General features: G+C 43.8%; 1 protein-coding gene across 1 annotated transcript in view; it reads left to right on the top strand.

Moving 5' to 3' along the window:
• TMC2 (transmembrane channel like 2) overlaps positions 1–21,424 on the top strand; it is a gene marked incomplete at its 5' end in the record, with an annotated part of 54,156 nt that overhangs the window by 31,856 nt on the left and 876 nt on the right. The window contains 7 exons of the mRNA XM_081163367.1: positions 2,788–2,916; positions 5,500–5,567; positions 10,337–10,576; positions 13,404–13,529; positions 14,243–14,321; positions 15,685–15,805; positions 19,306–21,044. Of these exons, the coding sequence (XP_081019493.1) occupies positions 2,788–2,916; positions 5,500–5,567; positions 10,337–10,576; positions 13,404–13,529; positions 14,243–14,321; positions 15,685–15,805; positions 19,306–19,541 (999 nt within the window). The 3' untranslated portion in view covers positions 19,542–21,044. The remainder of the gene's footprint in view (positions 1–2,787; positions 2,917–5,499; positions 5,568–10,336; positions 10,577–13,403; positions 13,530–14,242; positions 14,322–15,684; positions 15,806–19,305; positions 21,045–21,424) is intronic.

Genomic DNA, 21,424 nt, shown 5'->3' with positions numbered 1-21,424 from the left:
TCTCTGCTTTTTAAGATGTTGTCTAGGTTTGCCATTGCCTTTCTCCCAAGGAGCAGGCGTCTTTTAATTTCGTGACTGCTGTCACCATCTGTACTGATCATGGAGCCCAAGAAGGTAAAATCTCTCACTGCCTCCATTTCTTCCCCTTCTATTTGCCAGGAGGTGATGGGACCAGTGGCCATGATCTTTGTTTTTTTGATGTTGAGCTTCAGACCATATTTTGCGCTCTCCTCTTTCACCCTCATTAAAAGGTTCTTTAATTCCTCTTCACTTTCTGCCATCAAGGTTGTGTCATCTGCATATCTGAGGTTGTTGATATTTCTTCCGGCAATCTTAATTCCGGCTTGGGATTCATCCAGCCCAGCCTTTCGCATGATGAATTCTGCATATAAGTTAAATAAGCAGGGAGACAATATACAGCCTTGCCGTACTCCTTTTCCAATTTTGAACCAATCAGTTGTTCCATATCCAGTTCTAACTGTAGCTTCTTGTCCCACATAGAGATTTCTCAGGAGACAGATGAGGTGATCAGGCACTCCCATTTCTTTAAGAACTTGCCATAGTTTGCTGTGGTCAACACAGTCAAAGGCTTTTGCATAGTCAATGAAGCAGAAGTAGATATCTTTCTGGAACTCTCTAGCTTTCTCCATAATCCAGCGCATGTTTGCAATTTGGTCTCTGGTTCCTCTGCCTCTTCTAAATCCAGCTTGCACTTCTGGGAGTTCTCGGTCCACATACTGCTTGAGCCTTCCTTGTAGAATTTTAAGCATAACCTTGCTAGCGTGTGAAATGAGTGCAATTGTGCGGTAGTTGGAGCATTCTTTGGCACTGCCTTTCTTTGGGATTGGGATGTAGACTGATCTTCTCCAATCCTCTGGCCACTGCTGAGTTTTCCAAACTTGCTGGCATATTGAGTGTAGCACCTTAACAGCATCATCTTTTAAAATTTTAAACAGTTCAGCTGGAATACCATCACTTCCACTGGCCTTGTTATTAGCAGTGCTTTCTAAGGCCCATTTGACTTCACTCTCCAGGATGTCTGGCTCAAGGTCAGCAACCACACTACCTGGGGTGTACGAGACATCCATATCTTTCTGGTATAATTCCTCTGTGTATTCTTGCCACCTCTTCTTGATGTCTTCTGCTTCAGTTAGATCTTTACCACTTTTGTCCTTTATTATGGTAATCTTTGTACGAAATGTTCCTTTCATATTTCCGATTTTCTTGAACAGATCTCTGGTTCTTCCCATTCTGTTGCTTTCCTCTATTTCTTTGCATTGCTCGTTTAAGAAGGCCTTCTTGTCTCTCCTTGCTATTCTTTGGAAATCTGCATTCAATTTCTTGTATCTTTCATTATCTCCCTCGCATTTTGCTTGCCTTCTCTCCCCCGCTATTTGTAAGGCCTCGTTGGACAGCCACTTTGCTTTCTTGCATTTCTTTTTCATTGGGATGGTTTTAGTTGCTGCCTCCTGTATAATGTTGCGAGCCTCCACCCATAGTTCTTCAGGCACTCTGTCCAGCAAATCTAAATCCTTAAACCTGTTCCTCACTTCCACTGTGTATTCATAAGGGATTTGGTTTAGATTGTATCTTACCGGCCCAGTGGTTTTTCCTACTTTCTTCAGTTTAAGCTTGAATTTTGCTATAAGAAGCTGATGATCTGAGCCACAGTCAGCCCCAGGTCTTGTTTTTGCTGACTGTATAGAGCTTCTCCATCTTTGGCTGCAGAGAATATAATCAATCTGATTTCGATGTTGCCCATCTGGGGATGTCCATGTGTAGAGTCGTCTCTTGTGTTGTTGGAAAAGCGTGTTTGTGATGACCAGCTTGTTCTCTTGGCAGAACTCTATTAGCCTTTGCCCTGCTTCATTTTGAACTCCAAGGCCAAACTTGCCAGTTGTTCCTTTTATCTCTTGATTCCCTACTTTAGCATTCCAATCCCCTATAATGAGCAGAACATCCTTCTTTGGTGTCACTTCTATAAGGTCTTGTAATTCTTCATAGAATTGGTCAATTTCAGTTTCTTCAGCACCAGTAGTTGGTGCATAAACTTGGATTACTGTGATGTTAAAAGGTCTGCCTTGGATTCGTATCGAGATCATTCTATCATTTTTGAGACTGCATCCCAGTACAGCTTTCGCCACTCTTTTGTTGACTATGAGGGCCACTCCATTTCTTTTACGGGTTCAGTTAGAACTAGGCAGATGTTTTGAACAACACAAAAGCTGGCCAGCTCCCTTGGCCAGGAAAACAGGAGGAACATTGGAAAGTCTTGGTCCAGCTCTATTTCTTTATGTATTTATATTTATATTTATTTATTAGAGTTATATAGTGCCCTTCGTCATAAGATCTCAAGGCAAGAGTGGTTCCAATTCCAAATTTTGCTTCTGCTGTAAAACCCTCCAGTGCCATAGTCCTAAAATATCTTTTCAACTCTGCCCGAGGAGTGTTGCTAGGCCTTTGGGGACTTGAATAACCAGTTGGCCGGGCTGCAACTTCGACAAATTCAATCGAGGCAAAAGAGTTCTGAGGTAAAAAGTGAGCTTGGTTCAGCACCAGGTATAACCAGACACTTAGATTGGCCTACAAGTCCCAACACAGTCTTTCTAAGGAAGATTATACGGGAAATTTGGTGGCTACTGAATTAGTGACTTCTGAAAGACAATTTTCTGTTTTAATGTTTATTTCCTCTTAAAATAATAAATATGGCGGGTGGGGGAGTCTTAGAATACAAACTGGAGAACATGCTAGCTAAATGCATATCAATTTTTGTCCCCGTCCCCCCAGGAATTTGTGAGGCTCACTGTGTCTGATATACTTGTGACATTTGTAACCATACTTGTGGGAGATTTCCTCCGTGCTTGCTTTGTGAGATTTGTCAACTATTGCTGGTGCTGGGACCTGGAGGCTGGATTCGTAAGTAAATGAACTGTAGATGAAGCAAAGTTCTTGTCTTATAATAGAGTTTAACCAATGCTTTGAGCCACATTTTAATTATGCCCCCCCCCCTGAAATGTACATTTAGAATCCCCACACTGCAGATAAGGCTAGTGTAACTGCTCAGGCAGGCTGGGGCATGTTATGACTTATAAATGTGTCATGACACTCCATTTTGCAACAACTGCAGCATCTGAACTTGCCTTAAGGGCAGTGGCATACAGAACAAATGACTGTAACCTAGCCTTGAGATTGCCATGCATTGATCACTATAGCCAGGCTCTTGTCTCTTCAGCAGCAGTTGAAGTTGGCAAAAGGCTTTGTCTAGTCTGCAGCAATCTATCCTGCATGGACTTAAAAGCCAGGAAGGTAAAGATATGCTAAAAAAACTTAAAAGTCCCAAAATCTCAGATTATCAATAGCCCAGGACTCACCAGAACATCAGGCTGTGCAGTGCATGGTACTGTCATGTGGAACCATTGATGCGCATACAGTGGTACCTCGGGTTAAGTACTGAATTTGTTCCGGAGGTCCGTTCTTAACCTGAAACTGTTCTTAACCTGCAGCACTACTTTAGCTAATGGGGCCTCCTGCTGCCGTCGCGCCGCCAGAGCACAATTTCTGTTCTCATCCTGAAGCAAAGTTCTTAACCCGAGGTACTATTTCTGGGTTAGTGGAGTCTTTAACCTGAAGCGTCTGTATCCTGAAGCGTATGTAACCCGAGGCACCACTGTATATAAGAAAGACAAGATTATTCTCAGCGCTCTACCCCACCCCGTTCAGAGATGGAACTTGCAGGGATACGGAGGAAGCTGAACTCCACCAACTGCCCAAGTTGATTTGATGTCAAATGCATCACTATAAACCATGCCAACAGTTTTTAAAATTTAATGTCAGAGGTGTGGGGAGGCAATTTTAACTGGGAGCCCAGCCCATGGAGAAGTTTAACCGTTCCCTCCACAATCACGATCTAAAGAGGGGGGGGGACACCCTTTTCCTGCTATAAGTCTTTTGGGGGATGACTCCCAGTGCTGTCAATGGGAACATTTCCCCCTCAGGCTCATAACCACAGCAGGGCGGGTGATTTTCGTTGGGATCACAGTGATCTTGGGCCAGTCATGAAGGCTGACCTACCTTCCCTGGGTTATTATGAAGATAAGTGTGTGTGCCACCAAGCTCCCAGATGAAAAAGTGGGATGTAAATGTGACAATAATAATATTAAATAATAAAATTCGGTCTTCCAATGGGTGCTATTTAAAAAACAAAACACTGGTGTGGCTTCTAATTACATCTTTCCCATCCCACTAACAACATTTGGGCATTCCCACCCCCACCCCCAAGGCAAAAACTGGGACAACAACAAATAGAAGCAGCACATATTTGCCAGCAACAGCTTCCAAAGAATGAAAGTTGTCCCCTGTAAGTAAGTACACAGATGGAATATATGAGAGCTGATGCTAGTCACATTAGGCTAGAGAGAGAAAACTGAGTCATTATTAGACAGCTCATTATATCTCCCAATTTTTACACAGCATCTGTAATTCTTCTTTCCTGACAACCCCAACATTATGAAATTCTCCATCTATGGGGTCACATTGTTCCCGCTTGTCACTCCAGCGGAAGACAGGCAGTCCTGAGTCACGCATATTGTTTCAGCAATCCTATTATTGTACTCCCAATTTGCTGCTTTCCACCCACTCCCCAGTTTTGGCGCTGCCATTAGTTTCTCTAACAAGGTGGAGGCTTGGTTCAGCAGGAGGATGCATAAAACCCTACCAACAGATGGGAATGGAGGGTCGTGTGTCTTTATGTACTTGTTTGCAGAAATACAAGTAGAATTCATTTTACCTGAGATGCAGAAATAAGGGATACGAGAAACGTAGCATATGCTGCATCCAACCAGCATTTCACTAGGTCACTATTTGAAGGAATTATTATTTTTAATCCACTTTAAAAACAAATGATCAAAAATGCAGAATCTGGGAGACAAGGGTGCATGTCTATACAGGCCATAGACATGTCTGGTGCATGTCTATACAGACCATAATGTCAGGCAGTGGCGTAGTGTGGGGGGTGCAGGGGGGGCCGGCCGCACTGGGCGCAACATCTGGGGGTTAGGGGGCGCAAATCTATGGGTTAGGGGGCGCAAATCCACGGGTTAGGGGGCACAAATTACTTGCCTTGCCCCGGGTGCTGACAACCCACGCTACGCCACTGATGTCAGGGACAGAAAATGACTACTGTGTGTTCATTAACTTTTAACTCCACCCTACAGGTATTAGTTTCAAAGACGATAAATGTACAGGAAGCTTTTTACAGCCATTCAGTGATAATTTTATATCTAATGCAACAATAGTTGAATTAGGGTACTCCTTTTTGAAATGAGATATCAGCAATCTCTAGGCCCCTTTTATATTTATTCAAATAATCCAAAGGGTAAAAGTGAATGGAAACCCAATGTTTTATTTCAGGTGAGAATCCTTTATTTTCCCCTTGATATTTCTGTAGTCCTCCAATACCAAAATTTAGCATTCAGTTATATTTCCTCTTTTTCATTACAGCCTTCATATGCTGAGTTCGATATTAGTGGCAATGTGCTCGGTTTGATCTTCAACCAAGGAATGATCTGGTGAGATATTCTTGTCTACTGTAGCCCTTTGCTAGAGAAAATGCTAAATTAAAACTGAGGTCTGCTGTGGATTTTTGAAGGCCCAACAGAGACTCCATTTCCTTAGGGTCTTGCGTAAGAGCAGTGTCAAACAAAAACTGATGATCTCCTTCTACCGGACCACAATAGAAAGTGTCCTTTCATACTGTATAACAGCGTGGTAAGCTGGTTTGACAGCCACGGACAGGAAGTCCCTACAGAGGGTGGCGAATACAGCACATGACATCATGGGTTGTCCTCGGAGTTCGCTAGATGACATCGCGGGAGACCGCTACCAAAACAAACAAGATGAATTTTAACAGGGAGAAATGTAAAGTATTGCACTTGGGCAAAAAAAAATGAGAGGCACAAATACAAGATGGGGGACACCTGGCTTGAGAGCAGTACATGTGAAAAGGATCTAGGAGTCTTGGTTGACCACAAACTTGACATGAGCCAACAGTGTGACACGGCAGCTAAAAAAGCCAATGCAATTCTGGGCTGCATCAATAGGAGTATAGCATCTAGATCAAGGGAAGTAATAGTGCCACTGTATTCTGCTCTGGTCAGACCTCACCTGGAGTACTGTGTCCAGTTCTGGGCACCACAATTCAAGAAGGACACTGACAAACTGGAACGTGTCCAGAGGAGGGCAACCAAAAAGGTCAAAGGCCTGGAAACGATGCCTTATGAGGAACGGCTAAGGGAGCTGGGCATGTTTAGCCTGGAGAAGAGGAGGTTAAGGGGTGATATGATAGCCATGTTCAAATATATAAAAGGATGTCACATAGAGGAGGGAGAAAGGTTGTTTTCTGCTGCTCCAGAGAAGCGGACACGGAGCAATGGATTCAAACTACAAGAAAGAAGATTCCACCTAAACATTAGGAAGAACTTCCTGACAGTAAGAGCTGTTCGACAGTGGAATTTGCTGCCAAGGAGTGTGGTGGAGTCTCCTTCTTTGGAGGTCTTTAAGCAGAGGCTTGACAACCATATGTCAGGAGTGCTCTGATGGTGTTTCCTGCTTGGCAGGGGGTTGGACTCGATGGCCCTTGTGGTCTCTTCCAACTCTATGATTCTATGATTCTATGATTCTACCTCAGGAGAGCGAGGAAAATTCTTAGGGACGACTCACATCCTGGCTAACACTTCTTTAATCTTCTACCTTCGGGCAGGAGATACAGAAGTACAGTCAACCGTACCAGCAGGTTAAAGAACAGTTTTTATCTGTGGGCTGTTGGGCTGCTGAATGGGGAAAAAAATAGTGGTGTAATTGACTTCCGACAAGCACACAGAGTGTGAACAAGACTGAGTATATGGGGGGGGGAGGCTTGTTTAATTTCACTGCACACGGGTGGTGTAGTGACAATAAAGGTTTTATTTATTATTATTATTATTATTATTATTATTATTATTATTATTATTATTATTATTATTATTATTATTATGGCTCCTCTAATCACTCAGAAGTGCATGCTAGACACATCACATTTTGGTAACTTTTACTCAGAACGGTGGTTTTAGAACAAACACCTACCTATTTAAAAAGGTTCTAGGATAATCCCACAGGTCCATAGGATGCAGTGTCAACTTACGCAAGCTGAGAATCCGTCAAAGAACAGGGGCGAGGAAGAACAGCCTGTTCAGTTTGTCACTAAAACAGAAATGTGGAGCCCATTATCATGGGGTTCATTTTATATATGAATGATGAGCAAGATTGAAATATACTCAGAGTCGCAAAGTGATTTCATGCTCTTTATTCAGCTCATAGGGGTGAGGAGGAATGAATGAAAGTCCCCTCACAGTATCTGCTTTATATACATTATTTACACAATGGGCTGCACATGATTGGCTAATTCCGGAATTCTACTGTAAGCCAATCAGGTTGTGGATTCACTTCTATCTGGAGCAGGATTGGGTGGATCCTGCCAACCAATCATACTGCTGCATTGTTCTAGGACCAATCAGACTGCTGCATTCTGAATCCTATTGTTCTAGGACCAATCAGACTGCTGCATTTTGGATCCTATTGTTCTAGGACCAATCAGACTGCTGCAGTTTGGATCCTATTCAACTCAGTACATAACAAAGATCCTACATTTTTCCATATTCTGCAGTCCAGGGAAGGTCCATAGCTCATTGATGGAACATCTGCTTTGCATGCAGAACACCCCAGATTCAATCTCCATTATCTACAGGCAGGGCTGGAAGAGACCCCCATCTAAAGCCCACGAGAGCTGCTGCCAGTGACTAGAGAGCTAAACTGATCAGTGGTCTACAAGGCAGCTTTCCATCATCCTATGTTCCTTGATATTCACTGAATACTCCTTCCCTCTTTTCCCCATTCACGTATGCTCCTTAAATTTTTTTAGCCTGTGCACCTGAAATTGAGCAAGTGCTATAGATTCTTCTTTCTCAGTCCAGTGGGAGGGAGAGATGGATCATGTGACACGGCTTGGGTGATTTGAGCAGGCTCTGCGCTGTTTTTTCTCCTGCCTCACCCAAGTGATAGCTCCACTCTCTGTCCTACTTTCTGTTATTTCAAAAATGAAAAAGGAGTTCTCATACCTTGAATTTAGCTGTTCAATCTCCCTCTCTCCCCTGCTCAGTCATGGGACTGGGAATTACAAAAGAAGAAAGAAGTCAAAAGTCAGGCTTGGCGCAAAGGACAAGAAGGCAATGTTTTCTTCTCAAACAAGGAAGAGAGGAGCCAGCCTCATAAAGAGCCCATTATTTTTCTTCATATAGGCCCTTTTTTAGAGACCCGAGGGCTTTAGTTTCACAGACCCCCATGTGCCTGCCCCAGATATACCAGTGAAAGTCTGTGGAATCCTACAAGTCCAGTAAGCCCACTAAACAACCACATTGCCTCTTGTAAGAGACTATCTGGGGCAGCTACTCCATCAAGTTCTCCTTAAAGCCCAGACAAATTCCACAGCTGCAGGACCTCCTGAACCAGTCTCTGTTTATTCTCAAGGCAAGGGCAGGTGCAGGGCAACCCAGTCAGATGGGGAGGGTACAAATAATAAATTATGGTTATTATTAAGCCAGAGGTCCTTCCAGCTCACAGTTATGCAATAATAATAATAATAATAATAATAATAATAATAGTAATAATAATAATAATAATAATAATAATAATAATAATAATAATAATAATTTATTTATATCCCGCCCTCCCCAGCCGGCTCAGAGCGGCTAACAACAGTAAAAATACAGTGGGGCCCCGCAAGACGAATGCCTCACAAGACGGAAAACTCGCTAGACGAAAGAGTTTTCCGTTTTGGAGTTGCTTCGCAAAACGAATCTCCTATGGGCTTGCTTCGCAAGATGAAAATGTCTTGCGAGTTCCTGTGGGTTTTTTTTTTCCTTTCCCCCCTTTTTCTAAGCCGCTAAGCCGCTTATCAGCTGATCCGATAAGCCGATAAGCCGCTAAAAGCCGTTAAAAGCCGCTAATAGCGCTAATCCGCTAATCCGTCAATGGGCTTGCTTCACAAGACGAAAAAACCGCTAGACGAAGAGAATCACAGAACGGATTCTTTTAGTCTTGCGAGGCACCACTGTAACACAGTTTACATAAAATCACAATCACTTCATTGAAATACATTCTAAAATCAATTCAGATTCAAATTAATGGCAACATTGGGCTAGAGTTCTATGAGGAGTACAGAAGAAGGGGGTCAGACTGTGCCTTGGCCAAAGGCCTGGCGGAACAGCTCTGTCTTGCAGGCTCTGCAGAAGGATGTCAAGTCCTGCAGGGCCCTAGTCTCTTGTGACAGAGAGCTCCATCAGATCAGGGCCACGGCCGAAAAAGCCCTGGCTCTGGATGAGGCCAGCCTAACCTCCCTGTGGCCCAGGATCTCCAAGATGTTTTTATTTGAAGACCGGAAGGTCCTCCTTGGGACATACCGGTACCTGGAGAGGTGGTCCCATAGGTACGATCCAAAGGCCACTTGCAGCCCACTTTGTCACTCCAACACCAGGGAGTTCATTTAGAAACAGACAGGGGTGTGGAGACCTTATCAGGCTTGGTTCCATGCCCACACCTTCTATAAGCTCCTGTTGGTGTTCCAACTTGTCCTCCATCCATTCAAAACACATGGCTACCTTCCTTCATCTCACCCACCAAGGCAATTTTATTGGTGCACATCCCACCTAGATGTTTCTCTCATCCTGGGACATTGAATGGGACATTGGCTACTTACTGTGAAAGTCAGTTCTGGTCCAGCATGAAGGAGACACCCAGTCCCACTGCAGTAGGTGGCTACTGATGTGATAGAGCTCAAGATGTCTGGTTCTGGCATGCTATCTCAGAGGAGGCTATCCGTATGCTGACCTTATTTTCCCTTTGGCACCCAACCTTTCTACTGTCTTATGCACTACAAAGGAACTAAGCTGGAGCCTCTTCTGCCTGCTTAAGTCACCCAAGCTATCTCGCATTATTATCCTGTCAGATCTGGGTAGTAGGTGGAGACAGCTCATCTGGATGTATCCCTAATGCTGAAACCGAAGGGACTGTCATAATAAGTAGCTATGGTTCCATTTTGCAAGCCAGGCAGGGGAAAGCTCTATTTTTAAAGAGTTTGCTTTATAGTACGATCCCATTGTAGTCACTAACTACTTCCTTCCTGGCAGAACTTGCGAGTCCATCCTTAATGGCATGCTCTTCTATAGTTGGCTGTTTCTGAAGTGGATGCAGCTAAAGCCTTCCTGAAAAGCTTTCTACATTTCTCTCTTTTCTTCCTTCCTTACAGGATGGGATCCTTTTATGCACCAGGACTAGTCGGCATAAATGTGCTACGTCTATTAACCTCCATGTATTACCAGAGCTGGGCTGTTATGAGTAGCAATGTTCCCCATGAGCGCGTGTTCAAGGCCTCCAAATCCAATAATTTTTATATGGGGCTCTTGCTGTTGATCCTGTTCCTAAGCCTGTTGCCGGTTGCCTACACCATAATGTCCCTGCCTCCCTCCTTCGACTGCGGACCATTCAGGTATTGGGGGATCCTGGTGGAGAACACCTCCTTAGCGTGAGACCAGACTCCTGCTCATTTGTCCTACCATGCACACTAGACCCGATCCTATGCACATTTACTGCTGTGTTTAATGGGCTTTATTCCCATGGAAGAGCATACATAATAAAGAATTTCTCTTAATCTTCAGGGTGATGGCCAGCAATGCCGGGCTGCTTCCACAATGGGGCTTTCCTTGTCCTCCTCTCCCCTGCAGCATGCCTGCCTCCTAAATCTTCTCCAGACCTTTGCAGACCCTCTGGAGCAGACCTTGGGTGTGTGCGTGGATTACAGGGGGTAGTCCTATCAAGTGTGCTGGCGCAATGTTAGCTATTGCCCTAGATTTTCTTATCAGCCCCATAACTGCATATTTAATAGGTAGAGGAACGTCAATTGTTGTGTAACTTTAAAGAGTTTTAAAGAAAGTGTACTCTGTTACTCCAACTACTGCTAGCTCATTGGACGCTTGCTGTCTCTCCTGACTTTCCTGACCAGTGTTTTCTTTCTTTCCTTTCCCTGCCTTACCTCTATGAAAAGAGATGAGCTGTTGAAGAGTAGGACAGCATCCAGGGTGAGCAATTGATATATTAAAGGAGAAGCCATGGACAGTGAGCAGTCTGGTGTGCCCTAGGTGCCTTGATATTCCCTTGTTGCAGAGGGAACCGCCCTATGGGGAACTATATAACATATGCTCCAACATTTCTCCGATGAAAATAGGGGCATCCCATTCCATAATGATAATTTTACTATTATTCTGGTGGTTCCCTCACTGTGAGAAGCAAAGCTACAGGGAACCAAGCAAAGGGCCTTCTCGGTGGTGGTGCCCACCCTGTGGAACACCATCCCATCAGATGTCAAAGAGATAAACTACTACCTGACATTTAGAATACATCTGAAGGCAGCCCTGTTCAGGGAAGTTTTTAATGTGTGACATTTTAATGTATTTTTAATCTTTGTTGGAAGCCACCCATAGTGGCTGGGGAAACCCAGCCAGATGGGCGGGGTACAATTTATTTATTTATTTATTTATTTATTTATTTATTTATTTATTTATTTATTTATACCCCACAGATCTGACTGGGTTGCCCCAGCCACTCTGGGCAGCTTCCAACATATATGAAAACGTAATAAAACATTAAACATTAGGAAAACTTCCCTATACAGGATTGCCTTCAGATGGCTTGGTGGTCAGATATCTCCAAACCCTCCAACTTTTCTCCAATGAAAATAGGGACATCCTAAGGGAAAGTGGGATATTCCGGGATGAAATCAGAAACTGGGACCAGAGTCTCTAAATCAGGGACGTCCCTGGAAAATAGGGACACTTGGAGGGTCTTTATATAAGACTGTGCACTTAACCTGGAAGATGGAAATGGATCAATACATAGACTAAGTATCAGAGAAGTCAGAGAAGCTTCAGAAATAAAGCCCTGCTTTCCAAAGCAACTTTTTCCATCGCCTCCCCATCCAAAATCTGCAATGTAATATGACCGTAGATGGTAAAAGAAAAACAGAAACTGACTTCTTCAGAATATGCTCCACTATCACTGTATTAATAAGCATTTCTTACTGTCATTCTGCATCAGCTCTACACAAATTGCTCCACAGACTGGATTAACATGTCAATGAGCCCTAATTTGATTTAGTAACTGTTTCTCGCTGCACTGCTGGCTCTGACTCAGCGTGGAGCCAGTTCAGAACAAATTGTTCCTTTTGCTCCACTGTCCGGACCATTCTTTTGTTAATAAGCGGTGTCAGTAGCAATCTCTTCTCAGACTTTTGAGGGAAGAAAGAACGTACACAGTTTCTTTAGATTATTTTAGACAAGTCTCTTTGCATGTAGCTGTTCTACCCTTTAAGACTGCATCACGGCACACTGGTCTGTGAGCCACTTGACCTTGCACATATGAAGAATATGGTACTGTATAATGTCTGCTATCCTGAAGTAACTAGATGCCTGCGTTAAATCCCAGCTGGTAAATAACCTACCACACTCTTGATAGTTGTGAAATGGTTTAGGTTGATAAAAAGACATTCTTGATCCAGCTCCTGCTGAACATAACACGGTGTACAAAAATTTCCAGAGATGAGGATTGCTTGTCATATTCCCTTTAGAAAAGAAAATCGAATACGCCCCCCCCCCCAAGTCTATGTACAGTGGTGTCTCGCAAGATGAAGTTAATCCGTTCCACGAGTCTCTTCATCTAGCGGTTTTTTCGTCTTGCGAAGCAACCCTATTAGTGTCTTAGCGGATTATCGCTATTAGCGGTTTAGCGGCTATTAAAGGCTTAGCGGATATTAAAGGATTAGCGGATTAGCAGCTAAAAGGCTATTAGCGGCTATTAGCGGCTTAGCGGCTATTAAAGGATTAGCGGATTAGCAGCTAAAAGGCTATTAGCGGCTTAGCGGCTTAGAAAAAGGGGGGAAAGCAACAAAAAAAAAATCGGAACACTTGCAAGACGTTTTCGTCTTGCAAAGCAAGCCCATAGGGGAAATCGTCTTGCGAAGCAGCTCAAAAATGGAAAACCCTTTCGTCTAGCGGGTTTTCCATCTTGCGAGGCATTCGTCTTGCGGAGCACCACTGTAAGTGGACTTTTCACTACCTTTTATGTAACTGAAAACAAATTTCAATTAAATATTATGTTTGGGAAAAAGACAAAATGGATGCATGCACCTGCGTCTTGACATACTCAAAAAGAACTACACAATCTTGGAATTCCTCTGAATGGCGCGTTTCTGAAAGAAGTTGATAATGGCCTCCAATGAGTACTGCATGCTGTCATTTATATGTACCTGTTTACCATTCCAGTGGGAAAAAGAAAATGTACGATGTAATCCAAGAGACCATCCAACACGATTTCCCACCCTTTGTGGCCAAGATCTTCGGTTATGTGGCAAATCCAGGACTAATTATACCCGCCATTCTACTTATGATGTAAGTTGTTCCAATAGCCTGGGGACCTGAGAGCGAAGAAGAGTTTTATTTTAGCAAGAGGTATCCTTAGGTTATTGGTTTAAAATTTGCTAGGATTTAAAATGTTGTGCTGTGCGTGTAGCCTGAAATCAAACCAACCATTAATGGATTATGCAGAATCTGTCAAAAATGTCTTCTCACCCTAATTCATCTCCACTCCTTATATCCATAATACAGATTATTTTTCCACCGCAGCAAAAACAATACTTTTTTGTAAGCCACTTTGATATTTTTAATGATATGCTTATATATAGTTTATAAATATTCTGTTTTAACCTTTAAACGCCTGCTGAAAACTTTTCTATGCTGCCAAACCTATCCAGGCAATTAAGACAATGTCTTTCTTTAACAGTTGATGGCCTCTGATTTTAAATTTTTCTGTGGTTTTTATTATATATAGATTCTCATAAACTGCTTTGATATTTTTTGCTAGAGTTGTAAAAGAAAGAGGGTTTTTTGTTTGTTTTTTGTTAATAACTGATAGGAAATGTGGATATTAACAAAAACACTCATCAAAGTGTTTAACTGATATTGTATTTCTTAGATCAGTATTGAGAGAATGCATGAATTAGGCAATGTGTTTTGGTCTCCCAAATAATTAAACCTGCCTCTTTTGTCTACTTTTAAGCCATTGTAAGGTGTCACAGAAGTTTAACTGATATTTGATTTTGTAGCCTTGCTATATATTACCTGAATGCTGTGGCTGAAGCTTATCAACATGCCAATGCGGAGCTGAAGAAGAAAATGCAAATGGTATGTTTGTATTTTATCAAATCAACTTACAAATGAAAACACCACAGGTGTTTTGGTCCATTGTTGAACTACATGGTTCAAAAATCCATGTGCCAGTTCATGTGCTGATTGCTACATTCCTAGCATTCCTTAAGTACATATTAGCTCACCCTGAATTACCTGCTCCTTCTTTATGTATTAAAACCACATAATAAATTCTCATATTCCCAACATTTTAAGATGCACTTAACACTGATATAAAAAATGCTACAACATTTTTATAATATGAAATATACCCGTGTGCAGCTCTATCTAGGGGCAAGCATTTGAAAATATATGATGTATCCAGCCCCCAGCCCCACTCCACTGGCATAAATACACTCTCCAAATGAATGTCTCACCCCACCTGAAGAACTCCATTCTGAGAGGCTTTGTGATTTTTTTAGAAAACAAACAAACCAGTTTTAACAAGGAAAAATGTTGGGTACAACACAGACACTGACACAACACAGAGCCTTTTCAAATTCCCTTCACACTGTAGTCAGATCTTGTTTTAAACTGCCAGTCCTCCCCCTGTGTCATCCCTGCTCACTCTCCTCAAAACTCTGACACTGTTTAAAATTGCCACCTTTCTCTCTCTCCACAATCCTCTATTCCTGCTTAATTCAAACCTCTGCTGCTGTTTAAACCACAATTTCCCTCTCAGTAGCTCTTTTACCACAGCAGAAGTTTAAGTAAAGCAGGGAGAAAGAAACTCTGAGAGGAAAATGACAGTTTTAAACACTGGCAGGACACTGAGAGGTCGTTTTTTAAAAAGAACAAATCGGTTTTTAAAAGGAGAAATATCAGAGATGAGCACAACACAGAAGCTGACACCAAAAAGCTAACACAACAGAGCTTTTTCAAACACCCTTCTCGCTATTCCCAAACCTTGTTTTAAAGTGCCAATGTCCCATCCTGCTCATTGTATTTATCCTGGTATTGTTTTAAATTGTCACTTCCCTCCCCTCAATGTTTCTACATCCCTGCTTTACTCAAACCTGGGCTGTTGTTTTAAACCATTTTTCCTGCCCTGTTTCTCCATTCTCATATGTATGTGTATTTATAAATAAATAATATTGCTGCATTTCAGGTAATTTTCCAGTTTTCAAAACATCAGGTTTATATTGAGTACACTCAAGTCTCAGCCTCTGTTTTAGTTCTCCCTTAATTTGTAGCTTTTACCATAATTATTTTTTTAAAATGATGATGATGATGCCTGAGAGCTGTGTCCAACGCTAGTCCTACTCGGCGTAGGCCAACTGAAATTAATCATCAGGACGAGCTTAGGTCCATTAATTGCAAAGGATATGACCCTAACGTGTTTACGTGCAATGCTCTGTAGCAACGTGAAGATGAGAAAAACAAGAAGAACAACAAAGCTTCCACCAATCCCGCAATGCAAGATTTGGAAGACTTGCTTGTTCCACGTGCAAAGGCCATGGATGGACCCAAACCAACAGAAGGTAAAAACAGCCCAACCCACTGGCCTTCCATCAATGCTAGTCAATGTACCAGTAATTCTTTTGGTAAATCCCTGGGCTCAGTTCAAGGTTTTGGTATTGGTATACAAAGGTTTAAACAACTTGGGAATCAGTAACCTGAAAAAATGACTAAGATTTACTGAGGATGCCCTGGTTGTTATTCCAGTTTTAGTTTCTGTTGGACAGGTGACTGCATGAGACAGGGTGTTCTCAGTGCCCCCCACATTATGGAACCCCCTCCCTAAACGACACCAAACTGGGAGGGGTGGCTAACACCCCAGAGGACAGGATCACACTTCAAAACGACCTTGACAGATTAGAGAACTGGGCCAAAACAAACAAGATGAACTTTAACAGGGAGAAATGTAAAGTATTGCACTTGGGCAAAAAAATTGAGAGGCACAAATACAAGATGGGGGACACCTGGCTTGAGAGCAGTACATGTGAAAAGGATCTAGGAGTCTTGGTTGACCACAAACTTGACATGAGCCAACAGTGTGACGCGGCAGCTAAAAAAGCCAATGCAATTCTAGGCTGCTTCAATAGGAGTATAGCATCTAGATCAAGGGAAGTAATAGTGCCACTGTATTCTGCTCTGGTCAGACCTCACCTGGAGTACTGTGTCCAGTTCTGGGCACCACAGTTCAAGAAGGACACTGACAAACTGGAACGTGTCCAGAGGAGGGCAACCAAAATGGTCAAAGGCCTGGAAACGATGCCTTATGAGGAACGGTTAAGGGAGCTGGGCATGTTTAGCCTGGAGAAGAGGAGGTTAAGGGGTGATATGATAGCCATGTTCAAATATATAAAAGGATGTCACATAGAGGATGGAGAAAGGTTGTTTTCTGCTGCTCCAGAGAAGCGGACACGGAGCAATGGATCCAAACTACAAGAAAGAAGATTCCACCTAAACATTAGGAAGAACTTCCTGACAGTAAGAGCTGTTCGACAGTGGAATTTGCTGCCAAGGAGTGTGGTGGAGTCTCCTTCTTTGGAGATCTTTAAGCAGAGGCTTGACAACCATATGTCAGGAGTGCTCTGATGGTGTTTCCTGCTTGGCAGGGGGTTGGATTCGATGGCCCTTGTGGTCTCTTCCAACTCTATGATTCTATGAAATGACATCAGGTTGTCCCATGTTGGCCTCATTCAGGCACTATGTGAAAACTAGGTTAACCCAGGAATATAATCAACATTCTTGATGACACTATACCGTATTTTTCGCCCTATAAGACGCACTTTTCCCCCTCCAAAAATGAAGGGGAAATGTGGGTGCGTCTTATGGGGCGAATGCAGGCTTTCGCTGAAGCCTGGAGAGCGAGAGCGGTAGGTGCGCACCGACCCCTCTCGCTCTCCAGGCTTCGCGGACCTCTCCCCAAGCAGCGGGAATGCTCCCGCTGCTTGGGGAGAGTTGCCGGCATCCCGAAGCCTGCGCGCGCTGATCCCAGCGCCTGCAGGCTTAGCGGATCTCTCCGCAAGCAGCGGGAACGTTCCCGCTGCTTGGGGAGAGTTGCAGGCATCCCGAAGCCTGCCCGCGCTGATCCCAGCGCCTGCAGGCTTCGCGGATCTCTCCGCAAGCAGCGGGAACGTTCCCGCTGCTTGGGGAGAGTTGCAGGCATCCCGAAGCCTGCCCGCGCTGATCCCAGCGCCGGCAGGCTTCGCGGATCTCTCCGCAAGCAGCGGGAACGTTCCCGCTGCTTGGGGAGAGTTGCAGGCATCCCGAAGCCTGCGCGCGCTGATCCCAGCGCCTGCAGGCTTCGCGGATCTCTCCGCAAGCAGCGGGAACGTTCCCGCTGCTTGGGGAGAGTTGCAGGCATCCCGAAGCCTGCCCGCGCTGATCCCAGCGCCGGCAGGCTTCGCGGATCTCTCCGCAAGCAGCGGGAACGTTCCCGCTGCTTGGGGAGAGTTGCAGGCATCCCGAAGCCTGCCCGCGCTGATCCCAGCGCCTGCAGGCTTCGCGGATCTCTCCGCAAGCAGCGGGAACGTTCCCGCTGCTTGGGGAGAGTTGCAGGCATCCCGAAGCCTGCCCGCGCTGATCCCAGCGCCTGCAGGCTTCGCGGATCTCTCCGCAAGCAGCGGGAACGGTCCCGCTGCTTGGGGAGAGTTGCAGGCATCCCGAAGCCTGCCCGCGCTGATCCCAGCGCGTGCAGGCTTCGCGGATCTCTCCGCAAGCAGCGGGAACCACCGCTGGGCTCCCACGGCTTGCAGAGAGCTGCCTGTTTGCGGGCTGGGGTCGGGGGAAGCTCGGGCTGCCCCAGCCCCGCGCCTGGGGGGGAAATAATTTTTTTCCTTTATTTCCCCCCCAAAAAACTAGGTGCGTCTTATGGGCCGGAGCGTCTTATGGGGCACAAAATACGGTATATATCTCACTCAAAGGTGCAAAACCCTTTTTTGCGCAATGACTGGATTATAGTCTGGCTCACTTTACATAGACCATTTTAAACATCATTATGCCATCAGGTGACAACTTCAGTGCTATCATTTCTGGCCTAAACAGAGACAAAGGATTTTTAGCATTGTATTAATTAGCTGACCAGTGCCAGGATGTCCGTTACACCTGATTATGTAAAATACCACTGTTAATTATGTAATTCTCAGATTTTACACTTAGCCAAATCCTGTGTATTCATGAGGATACACCTGCATGGGATGTGGGTGGTGCTGTGGTGTAAACCATTGAGCCTCTTGGACTTGCTGATCAGTAGGTCAACGGTTCGAATCCCCGCAACGGAGTGAGCTCCCATTGCTCTGTCCCAGCTCCTGCCAACCTAGCAGTTCGAAAGCATGCCAGTGCAAGTAGATAGGCACCACTGAGGGAGGAAGGTAAACGGTGCATCCATGTGCTCTGGCTTCCTCCGTGCGCCAGCAGCGGTTTATTCCTGCTGGCCACATGACCCAGAAAGCTGCCCGTGGACAAACGCTGGCTCCCTCGGCATGAAAAGCAAGAATAGCACTGCAAACTGTCGACTTTGACTGGACTTAACCCTCCAGGTGCCCTTTACCCTTTTTACCTTATAGTCTGGCTCACTTTACATAGATCATTTTAAACATCATTATGACATCAGGTGACATCTTCAATGCTATCATTTCTGGACTAAACAAAGGATTTTTAGCATTGTATTAGCTACCAGTGCCAGGCTGTCTGTTACGCCCACCAATTATGTAAAATATCACAGTTAATTATGTAATTCTCAGGTGTTACTTGTTAGCATTTCATTGCCCTCTGACCTCACTGATACTTAGCCAAATCCTGTATTTCATGAGGATGTCCCTCCATGCATCTGGTAAGGTGGACTGCAGTCCCTCTGGAGGTTGATGTTGAAGTATTATAGAAGTTTAGCTAATGCAACAACTAATAGAGATATCAAGGGGAATCTAACTGGCTTTGCTGTGCACAAAAATAACAGCTAAATGAGATCTGAAGGATGCATGGATGGGTTAGTTAATATGCGAAAAAGCACTGAATGTTTCTTTCCTTTTACAAGATAACAAGCCGGAGTCTGCCAACATTAAAAACACTCCTGCAATGAAGGAAGAAGCAAGCACCACCAGAAACAGTAATCCTGAGAACCCTGCAAGAGGAGCCACACTCCAGCCTGCTGTTGTAGTGACTCGGCCACCAAGCCCAAGAGGCGGGCTGCCTAACCAACCAAGACCAAATCCAAAGATGCCACAGCCTAGGGGACCACCCCCTGGAATGGGAAGGGGTAAGACTCATTGACTACCATTAAAATACAATTCATCTACGTGCACTGGAAATGTATGCTGCACATCAATTCCTGCAAGTAGAAATTTTACACATCCACATTTGAGGTCTAAAGTACATCACTGTCAAAAGTCCATCATATAAAAACAGCCTTCTGTGGTCACTTCTCCAAACCCCCTTTTCCTTTTGAGCATATGCAGTGCTTAAACCATCAAGAACATGTCTTTTTTGAGGTGGGTTCAGAATGAGCAATGCTAAGACAACAGGTCCCCCATTCTTTTATTCCCCTTCCTTCCTTCCCCCTTTTTATGAAGATTACCCGCTCTGGGATCCCACAGCTAATTCTCCCCTGGTCTCCTCGCTGGCCCAAATAGGACTAATTTAGCCAGCTAGCCCTGGTGATTATCTAATGTTTATTGGATGGATTTTCCCCCTAAATTGATTTTTGAATTCTGAATATAGTTATTCACGTTTTATACTGTATTTTATGCTGTTTTTTGTTGCATCAATTGTTTTAAATTTGTTGTTAGCCGCCCTGAGCCATTTTCTGAACTGGGAAGGGCGGGGTATAAATAAAAAATTATTATTATTATTTGAAAATATAGACTTAGGAATGAAGGCAAGAAGCATGAAAAATAAGGTTGCAAATGATAACGTTTTCATTCACTTCCTGGCTTTTAAGAGGTTATCTTTAGATGCATTTACAGGAGAAACCCTGAATGTCTCTTTAAAGGTTATAAAAGTTTTCCAATGCAAAAGCAGCTACATTTTAAGAACTGTTAAGAGCAAAAGAAGTGATGTAAAAGCCACTGCTTCAAAACTTCTTACTCCCAGCTCAAAGGATCCCACTCCCTGCATTCTCACCATGATCTATCTGCAATATGAGAACATTACTTCTACCTTTCATGGTGGGTTCAAATGCTAGCAAAATATGTGAATTGATGCAACTCTCCCCTCCCTGTGCACTTGAAGCCTTCTCCAGCAAAAATGCCCCCACATATTTTGGCTTGAAAAAAGCATCCTGCTGGCTCCCATAGGATTTTTTTCCCCAAACCTCACTGTGGCAGGTTTGATTAAGAACAGGTGTGTTTTGTGGCCTTTGACTTTTATTGCTTATGACTTTTGTTATGTTTTGTAAATCTTTTCACGTCGTAAGCCGCCTTCAGCATGGCTTAACTATGAAAAGGTGGCATACAATTAAACAATGATGTTGTAGTAACAGGTCCTTGGAATTTGTGTATTATAGTATGCCCTTGTGTTTCATTTTCCAAACCACGGCTGACAATTTAGCTATTGCTTGGACTCAGATTATCCCATTAGTGAAAGTATGTGTGAATTATATGCATGTTTGTGTAAAAGAACTGGCATAGAGCTATAATTGACTTTACAAAAACTCTTTAGTTTTGCCAGTTATTGATGAAAGACATCCCTAGTAAAGGGATGATTCTTACTGGAGAGCTTGAGATGGGTCAAGTCTTTTGCCTCCATACCAGGGGGAAGAATCATTCGTCTAGCCCAGTGTTTCCCAACCTTTTTTGGGCAAAGGCACACTTGTTTCATGAAAAAAATCTCGAGGCACACCACCATGCCAGATGGGGAAAGGTCACTTTTTACTTATGTAAAAAAAAATAAAAAATAGTAACAGCATAGAAGGTAATGGTTAGGCTAGCATCCCTCTTCCAAATATGCTAGGTTTTTATTTGCAGGGACTGTTCTACATGGGAAAGCATTCAGCACTGTCATTCTCCCATCTGCCATCTGAATTGGTACTATTCTAGGTCAACTTACTCTGCTGCATGTGTAGATGAAAATGGCACCAAGTGTGGGGGAGGGGGCAGAACAGGTTTCAGATACAGGATATTAAGCATACACGTACTTCAGATTGAACTGGTTGCTTG

The sequence above is a fragment of the Podarcis bocagei genome (assembly GCF_964188305.1).
Source record: "Podarcis bocagei genome assembly, chromosome: 12".
NCBI lineage: Eukaryota > Metazoa > Chordata > Lepidosauria > Squamata > Lacertidae > Podarcis > Podarcis bocagei.
Note: the sequence above shows the minus strand (reverse complement) of the source record. Positions and strands in the feature narration are given on the sequence as shown.